This window comes from Mugil cephalus, chromosome 7, assembly GCF_022458985.1.
Source record: "Mugil cephalus isolate CIBA_MC_2020 chromosome 7, CIBA_Mcephalus_1.1, whole genome shotgun sequence".
NCBI lineage: Eukaryota > Metazoa > Chordata > Actinopteri > Mugiliformes > Mugilidae > Mugil > Mugil cephalus.
In genome coordinates this window covers 20,141,416-20,163,119 of record NC_061776.1, presented here as the reverse complement: position 1 = coordinate 20,163,119, position 21,704 = coordinate 20,141,416, and the positions used below count along the sequence as shown (strand labels likewise).

At 41.4% G+C, this 21,704-nt stretch overlaps 3 protein-coding genes across 3 annotated transcripts; 1 reads left to right on the top strand and 2 right to left on the bottom strand.

Moving 5' to 3' along the window:
• Window positions 1-2,512: 2,512 nt before the first annotated feature.
• On the bottom strand, window positions 2,513-6,693 carry nsun4 (NOP2/Sun RNA methyltransferase 4). The gene is made up of 8 exons (XM_047588508.1): window positions 6,559-6,693; window positions 5,968-6,181; window positions 5,454-5,625; window positions 5,213-5,367; window positions 4,912-5,072; window positions 4,681-4,805; window positions 4,399-4,531; window positions 2,513-4,256 (listed from the first exon to the last, which is right to left on the bottom strand). Exons 1-8 carry the CDS (start codon window positions 6,649-6,651, stop codon window positions 4,113-4,115), a joined length of 1,197 nt encoding a protein of 398 aa, XP_047444464.1. The 5' UTR covers window positions 6,652-6,693; the 3' UTR covers window positions 2,513-4,112.
• A 163-nt stretch (window positions 6,694-6,856) lies between these two features.
• Window positions 6,857-8,582, top strand: LOC125011454 (cytochrome b-c1 complex subunit 6, mitochondrial-like). The gene is made up of 4 exons (XM_047590679.1): window positions 6,857-7,028; window positions 7,368-7,424; window positions 7,949-8,110; window positions 8,260-8,582. The coding sequence occupies exons 1-4, from the start codon at window positions 6,981-6,983 to the stop codon at window positions 8,290-8,292; spliced, it is 300 nt and encodes a 99-aa protein (XP_047446635.1). The 5' UTR covers window positions 6,857-6,980; the 3' UTR covers window positions 8,293-8,582.
• Window positions 8,583-9,097: 515 nt separating this feature from the next.
• Window positions 9,098-16,766, bottom strand: pif1 (PIF1 5'-to-3' DNA helicase homolog (S. cerevisiae)). The gene is made up of 13 exons (XM_047590678.1): window positions 16,642-16,766; window positions 15,845-16,404; window positions 15,556-15,679; window positions 15,221-15,346; window positions 14,448-14,601; window positions 13,707-13,821; window positions 13,330-13,436; window positions 12,978-13,117; window positions 12,442-12,548; window positions 12,255-12,342; window positions 11,724-11,869; window positions 9,729-9,920; window positions 9,098-9,411 (listed from the first exon to the last, which is right to left on the bottom strand). The coding sequence occupies exons 2-13, from the start codon at window positions 16,394-16,396 to the stop codon at window positions 9,361-9,363; spliced, it is 1,902 nt and encodes a 633-aa protein (XP_047446634.1). The 5' UTR covers window positions 16,397-16,404; window positions 16,642-16,766; the 3' UTR covers window positions 9,098-9,360.
• Window positions 16,767-21,704: the final 4,938 nt, after the last annotated feature.

Here is a 21,704-nt window from a genome sequence, read left to right as displayed (position 1 = left end):
AAGTAGCAGTATGAACATGCTTTGAAAACGGTTCTAAAGTTAGTTGATTCATCTCATAATAAAAAGTGGCCCATTATGCAAATGACGCTTGCTACCTTCTGCGATCGTGTTAAAGTTACATGAGAAAGGATGGCTTTAGGCATTAAGACAAGAGGTTTTTCTACCTGACAACACAAGTCCATTGGTTTGCTCCCTCGCCTTGACTCCCTCTTTCTCTGTCACGCACCCGCACCGCCCCTCGGAGCAAGACCCCCACACAAAAATCACAGTGTACCATTCAATCAGTGCCTTTTCTCCCTCCTCTCCATGGTTCTCTTAAAGGTTTTAACCATGGCGAGAATGAAAAGTGCCAGCGTTAGAAACCCCGGCCCATTGAATAGGTGACAGGGTCTGCCAGAATATGATCCTAATCCTGTTTCCAGCATTCTTTTAGCCCAGTGGCATTGCCGTTTCGCAGCATATTCTCTGAGCTGTCAGGCCCGGGGAAATCCCTCTAATAGTGCATTGCCCAGATACACATCAAAGCCCTCCTGGAAACCACCAGCGGGAAGTTAAAGCGGAGGGGAAGCACGAGTAGAATCGGGCTCACGGCTGCACAGACACAAGCTAACACGCAGAAAAATAAAAACTTGCCTGAAAGTAAATAATGCTGAAACTCATTAAACTCATATTTGAAGGTTTCCAAAAAACGATCCTCACCGTTTTCCCTAAAGCCTTTGAGGCGCACAAAAACAAAAAAACGAGGAAAAGAGTGATATCAAGAGGCAGACAACAGGTGGCTAAACTGTGTATCCAGGGCCACCCTCCTTTAGTTCCACTTCATCTTCCATTTTCTTCTTGTCCTTTTTCTCTTAAACACTCTGACTGCCATCTCGCCCCTCCCCGGGTAATCTTCTTAGCGAGAAGAAAACCCCCATTCTCTCTCTTCTTAATCTGGCTGCAGCCTAAACCTATGGGTGCATTTCCAATGTGGGCTCCTCTGAACTGAACGGGAGCGCCCTGAGCCACTTCATGGAGCGTCTGTCTGTCGGTGAATGCTCGGATCATGTGCTGAAAACACGTCTGGTGCATGAAGCGTATTTGAAGTAGTTTGAAACACTTTAGCGGTGAGCTGCAACGCAAAGCGCGTAAACAACTCACAATGTGATCCCGTCCCGTGTTTGCTGGCCTGTCCCAGCAACTTCAACCGTATGAAATAGAAAAAACACACAGTGGATGTTATGGAGAAGACCATCTGTCAAGGTAGAAATAATTATACATTATCTGGAGAATAGTTTGACATTAATTCTAGAGGTGGAGAGTTACTAAATACCTTTAATTGGGTTTAATTAAGTTTAATTGGGTATTGTATTTAAGTGGCGTTTTAAATGGATTAAGTTGAGTATTTCACTTGTGTTCCACTTCATTCTTCTACTTTAGGAGATTTTTACTCCATTAGATCTATCTGACCACTTGTATTTTACTTTTACATTTTAACAAAACATACGAATGCACTTATATAAAATATATTATACGGAGTATTCATTCCTAACCTTATGTGAAGAGATTTATTCATGTCATGATTGTTATGATTCAGATGTTTATAGGTTCTTAGCAGCTTGGCCAGATTTTTGCATCACAACAAATAGTTCTGAGGAAATGTCTGAATTATATAAATATCATTTAAAAGGAAGTTAAAACTAATTCCAACAGCAAAATGCAGCAGAATGACCTTTCTGCTAATCGAAGGGAAGGTTAAGCCCAGTGGTTTGATGCTTCAGGTACATTTTTTTTTCCTTCTACCTGAGTTAATGATATGAAAACCTCTTCAGAGCGTAAACTGTCCGTTGAGTTCAGGGTGACATCCAGCATTTCTGGAGCTTCTGAGCTTCACTTTTATGGCTGTAGAGCTGCTGTTACAGAACAACTGGTTAAAGGAACCATCCATAAATTTTAAATTATAAAAAACAAAAAAAGAACACTTTAAAGAATTATGAGGAAGGGGATAAATCTGCTTGTGCCGCCTGCTCTGAGTTCATTGCCCGCCCTTCAGCCTGCAGTAAAATAAGTTCCACCGAAACATGTGACACCAACGCTGAATTCACTGATTCCACAAATAATAATAAAAAAAATGTATTCAGATTCAGACCGTGCAGACGACCAGTAGCAGCGGTAGTCTGAACAAATACGCCCTACACACAGCATTTTCTATCCACCCTGCGGCTAAGGACGGCAGACGGCAGGCAGCGCATCCTGCTGGGCTCAGTCAACACAGAGCATTTCCAACAAAGACCCCCACTGCTAAAATCTCGTCTCCCGCCGCTACAGGGACACAGGTCTGATCTTCACCTGTGGGCCGGAAACACCACAGCGGGAGCAGCAGCGTCTGATTTAAGCATGCGGGCTACCAACTGCTCGCCACTCTCCTCCATATGTGTCTTTACTAAACATACAGACACTTCCCTGCTCACCTTGAACCATTAAAACCACACTGTGGGTGCTTGGTTCAGTTCATTCGGCAGACATAAGTCTATTACAGTGTTTTGCATGTTTATTATCAAAAATGCAACATTTAAGTTGTATTTGAAAACACAACAGAAGCACGGCCGCGCAGTTAAATCCACAATATTCATCTTTCTAATACAGCACGTCTCCCTAACACAGGCTTACACACAGGGACACAAATGCACAGCGCTTCATTGGCTAATTCAATAATAAAGCAGGCAGCCATTCGAGTCTATAGACAGGCAGAATAGAGAGTAAGTCATCTCTAACAGTCTGCCGTCTCCTGAGTGTTAAAACATGTAAATTTATGGAAGAGCCCATAGGAAACACATATTTACAATACGTTTAGGTAATCACAAGATATGCGAAGAGGCGTTCGAGGCCCTGGGGACGAACGCACTCAATACAAAAATAGTTTTTATGTGTCATTAATTCCCTCTGCATTCCCTGATACATCCCCCTTTTACCACAGTAATACAGTAATCACTCACAATCGCACCGAAAATTATCTGCACTCATCTGTGGAATAAAAAAGCGGAGGGGCAAAACGGGGCGAGTCGTCCCATTTTAGCTCTCTGCTGCCTCTTTAATGTTCATCTGGGAGCCGCATGGCTGCCGTCCATCCCCACACGGGGATGGGAGTCAGCTCTGGTACTTGGAGCAGCTTAATGACAGTGGGATGTGGATGGTGGACTCGTTAGACACACACACACTCACACCTTTTTCACGCTACATTGCCCGGCCAGGACAACATAAAGGGTCATCGGCGGTGTGATGGAAAAAGAGGCACCTCCGCCGCTCACATTAGGCTGCGATAGGAGGGAACGGTTCACCTCTGAGTGATGTCAATGCAAAAATGGAGGCAATCCTGCTGTAGTAATGAAAGTTGCACAGATTCAGATGTGAGAAGCCAAATGGTCAAATAAGTCATTACCTGCCTGTTCATTATGTCCTCCTTCCACACAGACACATATCGCATTATTAGGCAAAGCCATCAAACCTGATGAATAACAACAGGACAAGCCAAACACATTTTCGTGGCAGAGTTAAAGAGAGCAGGTAATTCTGATGGAAATTTGTGTTTCAGTAATGTGATTCACCAATCTAAGACATCGCCTCCATACATCTGACACGGCGGAAGACAACATGCACACTGGAGTTCCTGCAACCTTTATGCGTGCTTAGTGTCCTCTAGTGGACACAGAGGAGACAAGACAGCTCTCAACTCTTTATCTACTGTGGACACCTATGGGGTAAAAATTAAAACTGCAGGTAAGTAGTCACGCTGCAATGCTTCATTCCTGTTGTTTGTCTGGGATTGAAATGAGTATTTTACTAATATAAACCAAATTAAATGAGATGAGAATAGTTTGTCCTCTTTATTTGGAAATTTGAAATGACCTTTTTTTTTTTAGTTTTTTTGTTTAGCACTCTGTATTATTCAAGAACAAACTCTCTGTGCAACAAAGGCTCCATTACAAACCGTTCGGTGTAACCGCAGTTTTGATGAAGAAGTCCAGGTCCGAGGAGTGAACAAGTAAATTCCAGTTTACAAGTGCAGATAAAGTCTTGATCTGAGAGTCCAAAGGGATTTGTTGTAGCAGCTTTCAGGCAAAACAAGCCGCAATCTATGCAAGTCTCTTTAACTTGCACATGTAAATGGGTCCAAAGTTTGCGGCTAAGTGAGGGATAACCATCTCACCCAGGCTGAGGTCAGGTGCGAAGTGAAAGGTGTTCCTAAACATTTGTGTGAGGGGTCGCAGATCGGCAACCTGAATGTAGATACGATCAGGACGAGAGAACACAAAAACGGCTCATTATTTGTGTTTTCACTAACAGGAAACCTTAATATTTCAGAAACTGGGCTGCCTTCTGATATGCATCTCCAGAAAATAGTTTGAGTGTCTTACTGACCTCAAGGCGGATGCTGTAGTCCTCTCGCGCTTGGTAGATGGCCTGTTCAACCACGCTCTGGTTCTGGCTTTGAGAGAGTGTGCAGGTGGAGTAAACGATCTCCCCCCCAGGACAAGCTGCTTGAATCCCCGCCCTGAGGGATGAGGACCTGGTTACTTAAGACAACACCTAAACACCGGTGTCTACTAAGAGTTTTAAAGCGGAATGCTTACATGTATTGATAGGAACTGTAATCACACAAACCACAATAATATTTTGTTCACATTTCCACACCAAACTTACAGCAGCAGTGCCAGTTGGAGCTGCGGCAGCCTTCGTCTCTCGCTGACCCTGTTCTTACTGAATATGTTGTTGTCGTCCTCCATCAGTGAATGTCTGTCCGTGGTGCAGGGAACATCGACAAGAACCTGAATTCGGAAGTAAAGAAAAAGAAGAATCCAAATAAACACGCAACTAATTCAGGCACTTCCATCCTGTATATTGTATGAAAAATATTAGATGAAACATGCTCACTCTGTCGAAAGATTTGCTCTCAATTTCTTCCCATGTGGTGCCATCGAAGGAGGTGATTCGTAGATTCCCACCCTTTAAAAACTGCTTAGGAATGTAGCTGTGGAGGACCTTTTTCAGTCGCAATCTCCGAGACGCTGAGATGTCATTTACACATAAAAACCCTTTGGCGTAAGGAGACATTGCATGGTTAGGAACAGAATACACACTATAATTACAGAAAAAGAAAAGACAAAAAAACATACTTGGATATGGTATGTATGGTATAGTATGGAAAACTAAATTATCAGAACAATCCACCTACTGATAGACTGGGTCTGAAGTAAAGTCAGAGCCTTTCCTCCTGGGGCACCACAGAGGTCGAGCACTGTGTGACCGTCCTGGACATCCAGTGCAAGACAAGGCAGCACAGATGCTGCGTCCATCAGGTAGTAACCCAAGAGGCCATGAATGTCTGGTCTTGAGAGGACAAGAGAGACCTGAGGATCAGACTGTACTTTGGAAAGAGGACTATTATTAATGACGGTAGATGGAATTTTGCTCACCTGGCAGGCTTGAATCGCGTAACATCCCCTCTCGGAAACACCAAGCACTTGATATTCGTGCTGAGCTGTGGGGAAGATAGCTGCTGATCACCAGCGTCAGATTTTGTCATGAAAACATGACTGGATTCCTCCACAGTTCCAACCTCAAGGTTTTGCTCCATGTATGTCTGAGCTTCAGAGAAAAATGTGCAAATAGTCACGGGGGGAAAAGAGTCTTCAATTTGAATGGTGCTAAATTAGAAATACTGACTAACACCAAACAAAAACTTCAATAGTGCCGTAGTTTTCATAAATAGCTGTATAGATTCACACGTATGTCATATTTTTACAAGAATCAGTCCAATCAAATCAAAGTTAGTATGAGATAATGCATTATTTGTCCCACAGTGGAAGATTTCTTTATCTATTCTGAAAGAGGAAAACTTGTCAGAGCCTTAAAAAGCATCAATATTCAAAGCTACACACGTTTCTCCACCTTAGTAAAAAGCTTTGGAGACTGGATAGACACACCTACCATCTCTAGTAGTGATGAAGTCTCTGCAACCCTGGGCTTGAAGGTCGAGCAAAACATCACTTTGGGAAAAATTATTGAGAAGGGCTCCGTACTTTTTCTCTGAGAGCATGGCGACTCGCACTGATGGCCACAGCTGCCCCAGCTGGACCTTGTAAGTAGTATCAAAGTAGTGCAGGGCGAGCCTTGTGGGAGGGTACTTGGGACGTGTGGCAGCCTGTACAGGGGATGAAGGAAAAATAACAAGAGCTCATTTATTTGTGTGGCTTTTAGTATGGAACCTTGACCTTGATATTGCAGACACTGGGCACCAGAAAATGTAAGAAAGAGATGCTGTACAATATTGTGTGTTATTCCGGAAAAAAAAAATAAACATCAAAGGAAAATATTTTTAAGACTTACCACATTGTTATACGATGTTATTATACTTTAACAGTACGACTTAGCACTGAGATATTTTGGTACACAAAACTAGATATAGCACTGTTATTTTCATGCATGCTGCCCCCTTCTACTCTCAATGATGTCATTCTTCTTTCTTGTACAAGTCTAACGTATTTTAAATGAGTAGCTACGTGTCCGTTCAGTACGTACCCATTTATCTTTCACTCGGGTTCGTTTGGGAGTCAAACATCTTAAATCTTTAAGTTTTCTTAACAGAAACCTGGTATCCAAGAACAGCGCCATCTTGTTGTCCGCCAGGGTTTGTGTCCGACGTCGCTCCGACAATTACACAACAGTTCCCCATTGAGGATTTAGATGGGCGGGCTTTACAAACGATCTCTGTCAATGATTGGACTAGAGGCATGTCAGTCGTGATGTCAGAACCGCTTTCAGCCAATAGAAAACCACATCCTTTTTTTTTTTTTTAATTATTAAGAACGACATCCGGAGATCCTTCTAGTAGTTTCCGGCGTGCGACTGACCTCACGTCCTCGTCGACCAGAAGTGGAGGTATCGATAAGTCGTCTTCGTTCTCTGATTTTTTCGTCCCCACAAATTTCTTCGAGGCAATCATGGTTTTCGAAAAGAAAATGCTGACACACGGAGACCCCGACGACGAGGTACTGAGAAACACCGCTGTTTGTCGTTATAAATCGCATTTCGCTTGTGTGTGTAGTTGTTGCCCAACTGCGCTGTTTGGTCCAGCGTGTCACCGGTTTAGTGTCAGATGTTTGGACCTTTTAAAGTTATTTTCATCACTATATAAGTATAAAAAATCATATTTTGAGAGATACTGTGACTATCTGGGCTATCCCATATGTTGTTACTGGTAACTAGTGCCATTTGATCATTTAGATATTATAATCAATTAAAATACAAAAGTGCAAATAGTCCTCAAATATAGAGTTTGCGTTGGTGTGTCAATTAAAATAGTTACATTTATTATTTTGATTGACTAGGAAGAAGATGCACCTGCTGAAGAGGAAGAGGAGGAGGAAGAAGAGGAAGACCTGGTGGTAAGTTTGCATGTGATATATTTGATGGATGTTCTTTACCTAAAAACAAACAAACACAAAGTTTGAATTAAACTCTACAAGATAAAACTGAAGAGGATAAAACAAAGATTTTCATCCATGTCTGTCTCTGATAGGATGGCCAATAATGAACCCCCGTGGACGGGTTCAGCAGCAGATCACATTATAGGTATCTAAAACAAGGCCACCTTAAGCATACACCATATTTACAATATTACAGCTTTTCCCAGCAGGTAACCGTGCTGTTATAAGCCAAAAATTGCATTTTACTGATTGGTCAGCTGATGTGAGTTTGGTGCTTTAATACAATAATTTAGATTCAAACCAAAGTCATAAGAGCAAAAGTAAATCAAGTGTAGTCTGAATTAAAATAACATAAGCTAATCTGGTGTCTTAGAAGAGAGCAAAGAGACAGAAGTGTCTGATGACCCCACTTCAAAGAAACCAAATGATGTCACATTGAGAATTGTGCGCCGTTTACCACATACTCATTTTGTTCCATTCAGGACCCTTTGGAAACGGTACGGGCCAAGTGCGAGCAGTCTGAACACTGTGCGCACTACAAAGAGCGTCTGGAGGCCTGTGAAGCCCGGGTCAACTCCAGATCCAACACCACGGAGGACTGTACAGAAGAACTCTTTGACTTCCTGCATGCACGGGACCATTGTGTAAGTTCACACAATGGCTGCGATGATGTAAAGGAGGGAACAAAAAGAAACATTCTTCCTTTCTCTTCACATCTTGCCTGTAAATACATTTTATTTACCTGTATGTCTTCCAGTGATGGTACTAATTACATCATTTTCTGTCTTTACAGGTAGCACACAAGCTGTTCCACAATGTGAAGTGACGTGACTGCCCAGTTCCCATTTGGTTTACCAGTAGACTCTATTTAACTGTTAGAATTGTAAAATAATTGCCACACTTAAGTCTTAGTTCTTTGACTAGGCACATACCAACTGCTCGTGTAGAGTGAATGTTTGTCAGCAGAGCTGTACACGTTTGCAAAGACGAGTTCAGACTGTCATTTATATGGTCAGATCATATGCAAAAGCAAGTATGCTGCTCCACTAATGGGGTTTCTCAGGTTTGCTCAAGGATCAATGGTTCCGATCAGGAAATAAAGGCCTGCTTTGGTTACCAGTTTGTTTGAGTGGTTCTTTATCAGTGCATTTGACCCATGGTATAATTCAGCTCACCAAGCCTTCAGCGCAGAAGGACGTCTTTGTTTTTCCTTTGAGACAATTTCATTTGTCTTAAATGTAATTGACAGTATAGACTCTTCAAAATAATCCCAGCATTTCTACATAGTGTGTACAAGATACTCACATCACATGGAATGATTTCATGTCCAATAAATTACACACAAAAACCAGGGACTGTAGTACATGTGAGAATGGAATGAAGATTATTTAAAAAGGAATTCAAAAAAAGAAAAAGTGAAACTTCTATCAGAATATTTCCATATCGGTTTTGGGAGAAATCTTAAGGCTGCAAATTGGTTCCTACACACAAAAAAAAAAAAAAATCGGCAAAGAATGTTACTGTTCTACATTTACCACTGAAGATTGATACATTTTATTTTGCTCTGCCAAGACTGCAATGCTAAGAATTGAAACCCCTTTCCACACACCAAGCAAAGAAATTACTTTTAGTGATAAGTTAAAAGTTGACTAAAATTTTATTTCAATACATGCAAACATGATAATAAATACAAAAATCCTAATAAAAATAAGCTCTTACAAAATGAACAATAATGAACAGATGGTGGCAGTGTGACTCCAAGTACAGTCAGTTAAGAGGAAACGTGAGGCAGACATCTGGTTGCAGTCATTTAGGAAAATCATGTTGTAACCAGAAGATTAGAACAAGTCATGCACACAGTGCATATCTTTATAAAAGACTGGAGGCGTCCTCCTCACCAGACATTTTCTTTGTTGCTGTTTCCAACAAACTCATCCATGGAGGCCTGCAGACAGCAGTGGAGACAGAGGTTTTTTGATAGACTGACTGAAAATTATCTTTCACAACACGTCTGGATAATATATTATGCAATGTACTCTTAACACTGAATATTGCTCTTTGGTTAATACAATCTTTGGCTTCATTTAGTTTGGCCTTAAGGCTTAAAAAAAAGACAATTACACATGAAAAAAACACTGGGGGAGTTACGTCTACAGTATATTGCACATGTGAACCATATTTTTATGTAGAAATTCAATTAAAAGTTGGTTATAAGTATAAATTAGCTGTGTCTTCAGGTTAAGGAAGGAGCTCTGCACTTACCTGCATGAGCAGCCTCTCCTTCCTCAGTTTCTTGTAGAAGAGGAGAACGTCTGGATCTGCCCGGACCACACGGGGGTCAAAGTCCATGACCCTGAGACCCTCCAGGCTCCGAGCCCGAGACAGGGCCACGTAAGCCTGGCCGCTCTCAAACACGCGCGCCAGAGAGATTTCTACGCAGTCCAGCGTCATTCCCTTTAAAACAAAAGCATGGAAACACAATGCTATAAACAGAATAATGCAGGATGCAGTGATGAATTACAGGTTACTTGTGAGAAACAAAATCTATCAGTATTCACACTCTGGTAATCTCAGGTACTGCAGTGCTTTCACAATGCCTCATTTCCGCTTTAATGATGCAGGTACAGGATTTCCTTCTAATGCATGTTCATGCGTCTCAAGACCTCTGCTGTAGATCAAACACCAGACATGACCATTGAACCCAATTACCCAGAGGACCCATTTGGCCCCTCGAGCCAATTACAGACTGTGAGGTCAGGATAGACAATTTGTTGGCACTAGAGTGGAAACTGCTGGTGTGAGAGAGCCAAGTGATTGGTGTTAACAGTTACAGCCCATTTGTAGGCAGCACTTCTAGTGAGGGTTAGTAGGTGTCTATAGCAATTTCCCTCATCAAATATTACTGCCGCACCTAGTCTCACCTAGCCTGGCTCTCTCTGCCTACTATAGGATTCAGAAACGCATCTCATACCATCTGTTGCCTTTATAAGATAGCACACAGAAAGATGATGACAGGAAATAAGGAAAAGAGAAAGAGGAGTAAGACAGACCAGGTCAGAGGAGATGTGAGTCTTCAGTAGGTTGCCTATTCCACAACTAGCCATCCATTTTATACACTAGAGATAAACTGGGCTGTTGTAGAGTGAAAGAGTGAACAACATGAACAAATGAGTCTGCACCTCTGTTTGAAGTCAGCAAAGTAGTGGTGTAACTTAAAGTGAACACACTGAACAGGAGAACTCCTTAAAAAAAATGACCAAGAGCCTAAAACTCTGAGTCTCTAAGGCACAACAGTGATTATGAACATCATATGTTCTCACAGTGTCAGTGACAGTTTCAGGTTCACCATGAGCCACACTGAGTTGATGGTGTAGTGTATAAATGTGTATGATGGTGTATAAAAATATGCAAATGAAACTAAATTAACCTTTAGTACAAAGATATTCTTTAGCAGCAGCAGGTGACCAACGACAGTAGAAAACAGTAGAAACATGGACAAGTGTGACCTATGTTTTTGGTTGGTCATCACATTTAGAACATTGTCAACAAGTACCAGCAGATACCTAAACACCGTGAGAAACTCTGTAGAGCACCGACTCGCACAATAACATCTCATCCTGGACAGTGTTTTTGCTAAGTTAGCATTCAGCAGAGCTACCAGTTAGACCAAACAACAATGCTGAAACATGTTAACCAAGATAGCTGGATTTACTGTAACGAAGTGGTGGACCAGTGGACCCAACCAATATGCAAGTTTAATGCATTGACCACTTTGCTGGTGTCAGAAATAATCCTTCTGAAGTGAGATTTTCAGATAACAGAATACTAGATATGCTTCGAGCCTTTCAGGCGAACAGGGAGTTAGTCCTTCCTGATCTTTGTGCTCTTATTACACTGCTCTCATCTTCCGTCTCCTGTTGATGTTAACCTTGGAGGACAAGCAATAGTGAGGGGTAATTGAATTTCAAGGCAGACTCAGAAAGTGCAATCAAATCTTTTCCCTTTCAGGTTTCCATCTCTGGGACTACAAATGAAGTGCAAATTAGTTTCTGGCAAATTAGGTAGAGGTAACCATTCATGAAGCGAGTGATTCACTCAATCCAGACCCCTCAGAAAACACTGGTGCTCCACGCAACACCAAACAAGGTATTGATTTAAGGATAGAGTAAGGTCATCCTGGTGATGAAGCAAGTGTCTGGCTGAGTATTTGTGTGTGACTTGTAGGCCACTACACTGAGGGAAACCGCTGCTACTCACCTGGCTCTTGTGGATGGAGATGGCCCAGGCCAGTTTGAGCGGCAGCTGCTGCCGACTCAGGTGGATCCCGCCACCAGACTTAAAGACCCAGCGCTCTGGCTTCAGCACCTCTGTAGTGCCGCACAGGAAGCGTACCCTTGGGAGTCCTGAAGGAACAAACGAGTCAGAGCACGGACAGGATCTCGAGTTCATCTTAAGTTCTGCTTGTGTATATAGAAAAATGACCATTTTTGACTATCACAGATGGTACTGGGCAAAAGATGGGGTACACTCTAGAGAGATTACCAGATTATTACAGAGCTAGATGGTTATCAACTTTAAACCCTAGAACACGTGGTAACAGTTTTTATGCTTAGTTAACAAACACTAGTTTACTCTATCCATTTTCACATTTATTAGCAGGAACATAAACGAAGGGCAGTTTCTAAAATCTATTCCAGATTTAATCCCATCTTTCCAGTCGGTACACAATAAATCAAATTCATTATGGCATTTTATGAACAAGAACAGTATTCTTTTGGAATTACTGACCATTTTTTCCAGAATCAAAAGCCACCACAACCCCACGGGCTCCATTCACCAGACCCCGACCGACATCCAGATTCTTAGTCAGCATGACCTTTAAAGAACAATCATTGGCAAAAATATTCAAACCATGTCGTCGCTCAGAGTGAGAGCAGAAAGCAGAGCTCGACACACATCAGAAACGCTGATCTACCTGAGCTCCCACTTTGAGCTGGATCAGTCTGCTGACGGGGCTGTGAGAGTCAATAGTCCTCACCAGGACTGGGTCGCTGTCCAGTGCTTCAAACTCACGTACTGCGCCTAAAGGAAAAGCAAGAGATGTATTCAACAGACTTCCACTGCTTCTATTTACAAGAATAATATTGTGGCAGACATAACAAACAGGAAATATTTTAGCAGTTAATAATCATGTAAAACCTAGAGTGTATTAAAGCCAAAAATAAATGATTTTCTAAAAAATGATAATAAAACTTTCAAAACACCACTACCTTCACTTTTCTGATACGGTTGAGTTTTAGGAAATAAAATAATCAAAACAGGAAATAACAGAGGTCAGAGCACAGTTTGAGTCTTGCCGAGTCAAAATGAGTGAACACACCTCAAGAGGAAATAGGTACCATACGACGCAAGCCATGGGTAAAAGTTGTCAATTTTCACATGAATCCAAGCCAAACCAACTAACACCTGTATCAGGCCGAAAACATATCTAATCACATGAAGAATTCAGACCTGGCAGCTGCCGGAGTTTGTTCTCGTTTGTGAGCTCCACATCATCTTTGTGTGTGCACAGCCTGGTCGCTAGAATGCCGTCAGTCTCGATCTGATGGTAGGCACTTTTCATCAGCTTAGCTGTGACTTCCTCCGTCACCCTGAATGGTGTTAATTGATATAAAGCTTTAGGAAACCAAATGTTGCAGCAAATGTTAATTTAACAAAAATAGATAAAAGAAGACCTACTGTGCCTATAACCACATTCACATTTGTTTAGGTGAACAGATATATAGGTCACACTATTTAAAAACCATCCATTCACTGGAATCGTACTGACTGTGCAAAAACAACATGTGGCTCTTTGTTTTACCTGCCCACCCTCACTGCCTGCAGGAGGGAGATGAAAGTCTGGTCCGTTTGCCTCCGTACTTCTGTTAACTCCATGTTGACCTGGATAACTTTGCGCCAACTCCTGGCCTGAAGACACAAAACTTCTCTTTAAATAACATTATGCTTTCCAGGATCTAAGCGGAGACACTGCAGATAAAGAGCTTATTTAATAAATGTAAATTATTCAGTGCAATAATGACTCACGCACTAAAGTTTCCAATACCCGTCCACCACATCATAAAATATACACTATGTAAGTATATGCCTGGTCACAGGATTTCATTAAGATTATGTGGTGTCAGTTTCTCTTAATACAATGATGTAAACAGGACACACTGAGATCCATGGTGGCCTGACCTGAAAGCAGAAGTTGGCCTTTTCCTTTCCCTTAGAAACTGGAGGCAGCTGAAGGAAGTCGCCACACACGATCAGCTGGATCCCTCCAAACGGCTCAGTAGACTTTCTCACAGACCTGCAGGAATGTGACGAGAATGCTTTTGTCACTGAGGATGAAATTGATTTTTTACAAGGTTGAATTTAACAAGTATTTCCATTAAACTACAGAAGACATTTTTCATATCTTTTAGGATTCATTCATGACTGTCAGTTCATGAGCAGGTTCGTCAAATCAGATCCATCAATACGTTCTTAGCAGTTGTTGACCTCGCTCCGTGTTTTTACATGGTGTGGCCGAGTTGCTATTTTTCCAAAATGCTTCCACTTTCTATTGTCACTTAACAGTTGACTGTAGAACATCCGGGATCAGGGATGAAGCTATTAGCTATCTTATTCTATCTCAGTACAATCCTTGGAGTTGCTGGCCCATTTTAGAGCAAATGTTTGTAAATGGAGACTGCACGGCTAGGAGGTTGATTTTATACACCCGTGGCAACAAGTTTGGTTGAAACGACTGAATTCAAAAATTAACAGGCGTAACCAAACACTTTTGTCCACACAGCGGATATAGAAACATGAACAGATATGCATAAAAACAGAACACGGCGTCTAAATCTAAGGTAAGACATAAGGGACGATACTAAACTTTATCACTATTACCCCTCAAGGACAAATTAAGTTCTTGGAATCGACTTTCCTCACCTTGCTACTGACTCGAGCTTGTCAAAGAACTGGGCCTCCACCATGGAGATCTCGTCGATAATAAGGTGTCGACAGCTAGTCCAGTGCTGCAGCACCCCGGGCCTCTGAGCCAGCTCGATGCACTGCTCCAGTGGGGCCGAACCCGAGCCAATTCCTAGAAAGAGTGTGGACACAGAGGGTGGAAAGACAGGTGGCCAGAAGGGACACAAATGAATAACCCCCAGACAAATACTCAGTTCTCCCCCTCGACTGCATATTGAGATCTAATTAAAAACATTGGTCAGCGTAGATCATCTGAGACATCTCCGTTCACTGATAATTAAAATTGTTATGTAATGGAGTCTAAGGATTTGGCACAACTTAGAAAACTAATAAAAGAAATAAATTACCTTTACATTAGGAAAGACACGTTTATTGGTCTTAAATACACAAATAAAAGCCTTGGTTTTGTCTTATAAGCTGAACATGGTTGAGTTGAGTTTAAATAGTTGGTCAGACAACACAATTACACAAGAAGAGGAATTTCCATTTTCCCCACCATTTTTGATCTTGTTGACAATTTGAAGACTAAATCATCAAAAATAATTTGAAAGAATGTCGCTCTTGTTATTACAGCACAATCTTCCCAATTATAGGAGTAATTTTGTTGAAAGCCACAAATTGAGCAATTGGTACAATACGACCTGGATTGAAAATAACATCCCTAACCACAGTGCTTTCTATTAAACAGACACACTGAGGAAAAAAAAAACTCTCTTAAGAGGAACACTGACCAGCAAAGTTGTGTAATGTTGTTCCTCCAATGTGACATGCAGCTACTCCTGTGCTGGCTGTGGCAAAGGTGCTCTTTGGGGGGAGAGATCCCATGATCCTCTTAAGCAAGAAAGACTTTCCTGTTCCTGAAAGCACACGGAGTCAAACTCAGACCAGACAAATCCACGTGAGTGTTGAATACTGTCTGAGGTTTCATGAAAACATGTTTAAATTTTAACATAAAAAAAAAATAAAATAAAAAAAATAATGTGTTTTGCTATCATTCAGTAAGACATAAATGTAAACGTATCGGCTAGATTTCCAAGTATTCCTAAATGCATCATAGGCTCTTTACCTGCGCTTCCAGTGAAGAAGACGTTCTTGCCGCTCAGCACTGCACTGAGAACAGCTGCCTGTTCTTTATTTAGCTTGCGTGATGGTAGAGATAGGATGGGTTTCTTACTGGGGTTGGCCTTCACCTGCAATAATCAACACATCTGTTGAACCATCATGTTAACGTCAGTGTGTGCACAAAAGTCATGTGATCCAACAGGGAACTGTTTATGCAGCCGTCTCAAAATTAAATGTGAGGTGACACGAATGATAAAATCAAATTAATGTTCATTTGCAGGGTGTACACCTACAGGGCTAAAGTTACTGTCACTCCTGGAGCGTTTTTTCTGCTGTCCTGTGCCTGCCACAGAGATCTTATTGGTGCGGTCTGCCAGGCCACTGGGAGCTGCTTTACTTCTCAGCTCATTGACCTTCTGGATATCTTTCTGCTGCAGGGGGCTGATGGCCTCGAAGCTGCGTGGCAGCCCGGCTTTGAGCTTCTCCCTGTTGCTCATGGTCTTGCAGGCCTGCAGGGCCTGGTGTTTGATGCTCAGGGTTTTGAGAAAGAGGCTCAGCTGGTCAGGGGGGCAGTTGGAGATGAGCACTTGGATGTTTTCAGGGAGCAGCTTGACGGTGCACTTGCCCTCTCTGTAGAACTTGGTGAAGAGTTTGAACTCTTTCAAGTGGTAATTTTGCGGGACTTTCCCGTCGTGGACTCGAAGGATGATCTCCTGGAACTCATTGCGGCCCAAAATAACGGAGGCTTTGCGGATGACCTGCCTCCGAGTGGCCTGGCCGGAGCTGTTCAGCTGCTCCACAGTCACGCAGCACTGCAGCTGGGCACCGTCCTCTACCGCTGACATGGCAGCAACTTTGTTCAAAACACAAAAAGACGCGTTAATTATTGAATAATACTTTGTGTTGCAAAAACAAAACAAGAAAAACTGACCGGTTGCATGAAACAAGAAACATTACAACCCAGAACTGAAACAAAGTAACGCTACGGAAGCTTCATTCGAATTGACTGTGCATCTCCACAAACATCGTAAAGCTAAGGGACCGAAATAAAGTGTTTACTGGGGAAACGAATCTTTAAAGCAACTCTTACCTTTGTTTTTGAATAGCGTATTTGTCTGTCTTTCTCGGTGGAACTGGACGCGCAGCACCCGATTTTTAAATTTTAATATCAGCCAATCACAGAGCGACACTACTGGCCAATCAGGAAGAGGAGGTTTAAAATTACACCCTATGGAAGACAAGCAGCCCCTCCTCTATACCTGCAGCGACCAATCAGTGAGCCCGAGGCTGGCAACGTCATATTTGTAGGACGTAGGCATGGTTATCCGGAAGTGACTACGAAGATAGTAAACATTCCACATTCACGCCTGAAAAAATAGTTTATTCACGTCAAAATAACAATTCTTCTAACATTAAATTAGTACAATAGGAAATATACACTACAAGTTTCGACACACCTTCTCATTCAGCGTTTTTTCTTTATTTTTACTCCTTTCTGCACATCAAAGACACCAATATACGCAATATATATGGAATTATGTAGGGGAAAATATCTTAAATAACTCTAAATGTGTTTTAGATTCCTAACAGTACTCACCTTTTGCTTTCAATTAAATTAAATTCAATACACTTTATTTGTCCTTGAGGGGGAATCTAAAAGACATTAGGAGCAGCTTCATAAGGACACTCAAAACTACCAACAATATAAAAGCATACGCAAACATTGACTGTCAATGTCACTTAATGCAACATGCTAAAGTGCCATGTGCTATGTACAAAGTACAGTCAGATGAGGGCTGAGTGATGGTATGGGGGCTGCGAGGGGTTTGTGTTCAGGAGTTGAGCTGCCATGAGGACAAAGGTGTGGGCATCTCAGTCTGCGACCTGATGGGAGGAACTCAAATGCAGAATATAGTGTGGGTCACAAAAAGTAGACAAAATTCAGACCGGCTGTCTTCTTTGAGCAGACTTTTGTGATGCTGACTAAGTGTGTCTGATGTTGCAAACTAATGGAGTGAAACCAGCAGATAAATGAAGATGTTAGTCAGTACAATGTCTTGAGTCACTCCAAACACCCTTAGCTTCCTGAGCAGATATTGTCTCTGGTGGTACTTCTTAAGAATCTCCTCCGTGTTGGAGGCAAACCTCAGAAGGTGGTCAAAGATTGTGCCCAAGTACCTGTGCCGCCTGACCACCTCCCCCTAGTCCTACTATTATCCTCAAATATTACTAACACATTTTACCCTCAAGAAAATGTTGAAAAAGTTTTTATGTCAGGCACTTTATTTGTTGATAAATAACCCCTTGCTACCAGTGAGTTGACCTTTCCTCTGCTGTTATTTTTTTAAAGATGAGCATTGATTGAGGTCAAATTGACCCCAAGGATAATAGGAGGGCTAGAGGCCTTCTCAGTTGTCGCTGGTTGCTGGAGAATGTCACCTCTTTGGTCTTGGTTGAATTCAGCTCGAACAGGCGCCCTCACACCATGTGATAAAGTTCTGAAGAACAGAGCCATGGTGAAGGTTAGAGACGGAGAGTGGAAATTCTGTCATCATTTATTTTTTAAAGGACAATGACCCCAACATACCTTCAGGCTGGGTAAGAGCTATTTGATCAAGATGGAGATGGAATGAGATGGACCACAGAATGAATGCAAAAGGACGAAGGGTGTGTGAAGCAGTAATCAAAGCAAAGCCGATTTTGAAGAATCTAAAATATAATACACGCTTTGGGTTGTTTCACCCTTTTTTGATCACTACATAATTCCATATGTGTTCATTCATAGTTTAGATGCCTTCACTGGAGCCCTATTTACACAAAACCAGGTTTCACTGTAAACAGTAAAATATTTTATTTTTATTTTCCATCTGAACGGTGCCGGCGTTATCAGAGCCCGAAACTGTACATCTTTGAAACCGGCTTATAGAGTGGGAAAGGTTGAAAGCGCCCATGCTGTTTCGTCTAAATGCCAATTGCTCTGTTTTTTGGGAGACAATGATGTCATAGCCCCGCCATGCTACGGCTTGCAAGCTTCTGCACCTGCTCCATGTCTTCTTCTCCGGTTTCAGGGGGCGGTTTCATAAGTACTGCAGCGGTTTCAGATGTTCCCAGTGGTTCCGTCTAGATGCTAACATTTTTCAGGGCGACTTCCTGTACAAAACTTTTGGCTGCTTTGAAAAAAAAAAAAAAAAAAAAACTCCTCAAGCCAAGGTACTTAGAGTAAATGGCTCCCTCAGCAGAATATAACTCCTTTCAGAAAAAAGGTCAATAGCACTGATGAATGAATGCGCAAATCATTTACATATCTGCTGATCAATGTGTCAATAATGTATAGGGCATCCATTAAACAGCATCTTATTAACCCATGCTGTTATTTAACTATTGACTGTAGTTTGATTTATTAATCTTACTCAGGTAAGTTGACATTTAAGTACCTGAGAAAACATTTGTCATTAAGAAAAACAAACAAATCTGTTTCAACTTCAAGAAAAGAAACTGTTTTGCTCTTAGATTTATTTTTGTTAATAATTTCTATTTTCTGTGTAAATCCTTGCCTTGAATGTGTGTGTGTGTTTTTTCTCTTTAGCTGTAAAGCAAAATGTGCAAAGAGCAACAATGACATATATATATATATATATATATATATATATATATATATATATATATATATAGCTTCACATTAGAACCTTGTGATGACTCACTTTCACACCATCATTAGTTCTTAATTACACACAGACACAAATGTCTAACAGTAATATGAAACGCCCGAGGACGTGATGAGAGGAGAGAACGTACCTCTACAGCCAAGCAGTCGTTAGACGAGGTTGAGTGAACTTGGTAAATTTAAAAGTGACTCACACCTTCATCTTTCAACTGTGGAGCAACCTACTGCAATTATGAGGCCGATCAGCCAGTGTTAGAGATCAGGATGCGGCACATTCTCCAAGTCTGTTAAATAGTCAAAATTCATCTTGTATAATGTGCTTTCAAGCATTTGATTTTTACTTGCTCTGAGCAGACAGCTAACCCCTTCCTCTGTCTGTCTCTGACCGCTTTCACATTATACATTCACTTGAGCGGGACTTAATGGAAGAAGTACCAAGTAATTGTTTGGCCTTAATATCCAACCAATCTGTTTTACAGTTTCATAAATTAAAACGACCCTCATACATTTTAGATGAATTATGACATCTCTTTTGGAATACCAATGATGCAGACCCGTACTGCTGAACAGGGGTGAACTTGTTGGTCCCTGTCTGAATGTGCTTTTAAGTGCTGGAAATGGACAAGATAAATGGTCTGTTAGGTGATGGAATTAAATCCATTGAAATCTAGCTGGGAAGATCTTGCCACAGGCAAAATGTTAAATATTCTCTTAAGGCAGAACCTACAACCTCGGCTTTGAATTGCCTCGAGGATTTGAGATATGCTCAGCAGAACGAGAGGGCGCCTTCAAAGCATTATAAAATTTCCATCTTGGAGGTCACTCGGGAGGATGACACATTCCGGTAACAAAAAGCAGCACATGATGTGTTGCCCTAGCTAACAGTTCAGTTGGTTAACATTTGCATTGTAACCTGAGGTGATTGGTTCCCTGCGGGCAGTTAACTGTGCTTGTATGATCTGTGCCGACGGCACATTTATAGTAAACACAGAACCCTGATGTCACTCTGCATACTCTGGCCTATGTGGTGCATTGGCTTTCTGGAAACCACAACAACTTTTTAATACTTTGTATTCCAGACAAACAAAGAATGAACAGCACCAACACCCATTTCCCAACATTAACTGGAAGTGGAAAGGTACGAGGGACTAAAAAACTCAAAAGTAATGCGTGCACGGTATGCTTTTAACTGCATTTTGAACACAGAGCCTCTTCTGCTCAACAGTAGATCCATTAGGACACATTTTCATTATAGTTGACTCTGTGTGATACCACAAGAGGATTTGCCACTTTTACCTTTGTCACTCATAATTAGGTGGACAAATGAATGTTGTTACCTCTAGCTTCGCACAAATACAACGGTTTTATTAACAACCTGTGGGAAATGTGTTGATAAATCAAATAACAGTGACTCATAAGATAAATGTGGGCATAGATGCTGTGTTCCTGACATAATTTTCACATATTGAGGCTGAACAGTCTCTTTCCCTGCAGCTACTCTGCCGTCTCATCTGGTATAAGCTGCAAAAACAAGCTAAAACAATTTCACATGAGAGCAGCATTTGCTTTCTTTCTCCTTCACTAATTTCCTTCTCTCCATCCCTCTCACAGTGCCTTTGTCTTTCTGTACAGTAATAGAGCAGACAGAAATAGAGATGTCACTTGCATGCTGTTAAATTCGCGATCCATCCACCCACAGATACGCCTGCTGAAGAATGCCAGTATCAAAGGTGGACAACTTTTTGTCAGTCCAGTAATTCATCATGTGTTGTTTGTATTTATTAATTTAACAATGTGTAGTGCACGTTTATTAAGACATGCTACAAACCACGTAGACAGTTTGTTTCTAGTTTAAAGCCTTTGTTGTGCGTACTTTGTGTGTGGTTGACTCATTGTGAATTATTTATGCCAAGAACTGGAAAAACGAGGTGAAAATCAGCTGTTGCAGAAGTAGGAAGCTTATTTGAGGAATCCATGCTCCATGATAAATAAGTCCAAATAAGTCAGTCCTTCTTTACATGGCACAATTTAGGTTAGAGATTTTTTCCTCTCTCAGGTTTAAGAGACACCCTCCCTCATCCTCGCTCACTTATTTTTTTTTTTTTTCAGTGACATCCAATCTTTAAGTCCCAAATCTCCATATTTTATTTTATTTTTTTTTCGTGTGTGTTTAGAGTAGGTGGTAGTGGATGTTGGTAGCATACACACCTTCCTCACATCAGACACGAGAGTTTGGTTTCCAGTGGTGACAAGTAATTAAATACATTTAGTCAAGACCAGGGGCGGTTCTAGCTTGAATGGCGCCCTAAGCGAGTTTAGCTACACATTCGCAAACTGGCAAACATACATGAATCAGAATGAAAATGCAAACCATCGATTTTACATATTTAATTTATCTGCTTGTTCTTCTACATGTTTATTTCTGCACATCCACCCCTGAGATATAATGTCCTGAAAAAGAAAGGAGCTCCTTATAGGAAGGAGGAGCT

Excerpts from the sequence above, each read along its gene's own strand:
- LOC125011454 (XM_047590679.1), top strand. The coding sequence starts at position 6,981 with ATGGTTTTCGAAAAGAAAATGCTGACACACGGAGACCCCGACGACGAG. Across the intron at positions 7,029-7,367 it reads ACGGAGACCCCGACGACGAG|GAAGAAGATGCACCTGCTGA; the intron begins GTACTGAGAAAC and ends TTGATTGACTAG. Across the intron at positions 8,111-8,259 it reads TGCATGCACGGGACCATTGT|GTAGCACACAAGCTGTTCCA; the intron begins GTAAGTTCACAC and ends CTGTCTTTACAG.
- nsun4 (XM_047588508.1), bottom strand. The coding sequence starts at position 6,651 with ATGGCGCTGTTCTTGGATACCAGGTTTCTGTTAAGAAAACTTAAAGAT. Across the intron at positions 4,532-4,680 it reads CTCCAACTGGCACTGCTGCT|GGCGGGGATTCAAGCAGCTT; the intron begins GTAAGTTTGGTG and ends CTCATCCCTCAG. Across the intron at positions 4,257-4,398 it reads ACTACAGCATCCGCCTTGAG|GTTGCCGATCTGCGACCCCT; the intron begins GTCAGTAAGACA and ends ATCTACATTCAG.
- pif1 (XM_047590678.1), bottom strand. The coding sequence starts at position 16,396 with ATGTCAGCGGTAGAGGACGGTGCCCAGCTGCAGTGCTGCGTGACTGTG. Across the intron at positions 15,680-15,844 it reads GTGACAGTAACTTTAGCCCT|GTGAAGGCCAACCCCAGTAA; the intron begins GTAGGTGTACAC and ends TGATTATTGCAG. Across the intron at positions 11,870-12,254 it reads TTTTGATTCTGGAAAAAATG|GACTCCCAAGGGTACGCTTC; the intron begins GTCAGTAATTCC and ends TTGTTCCTTCAG.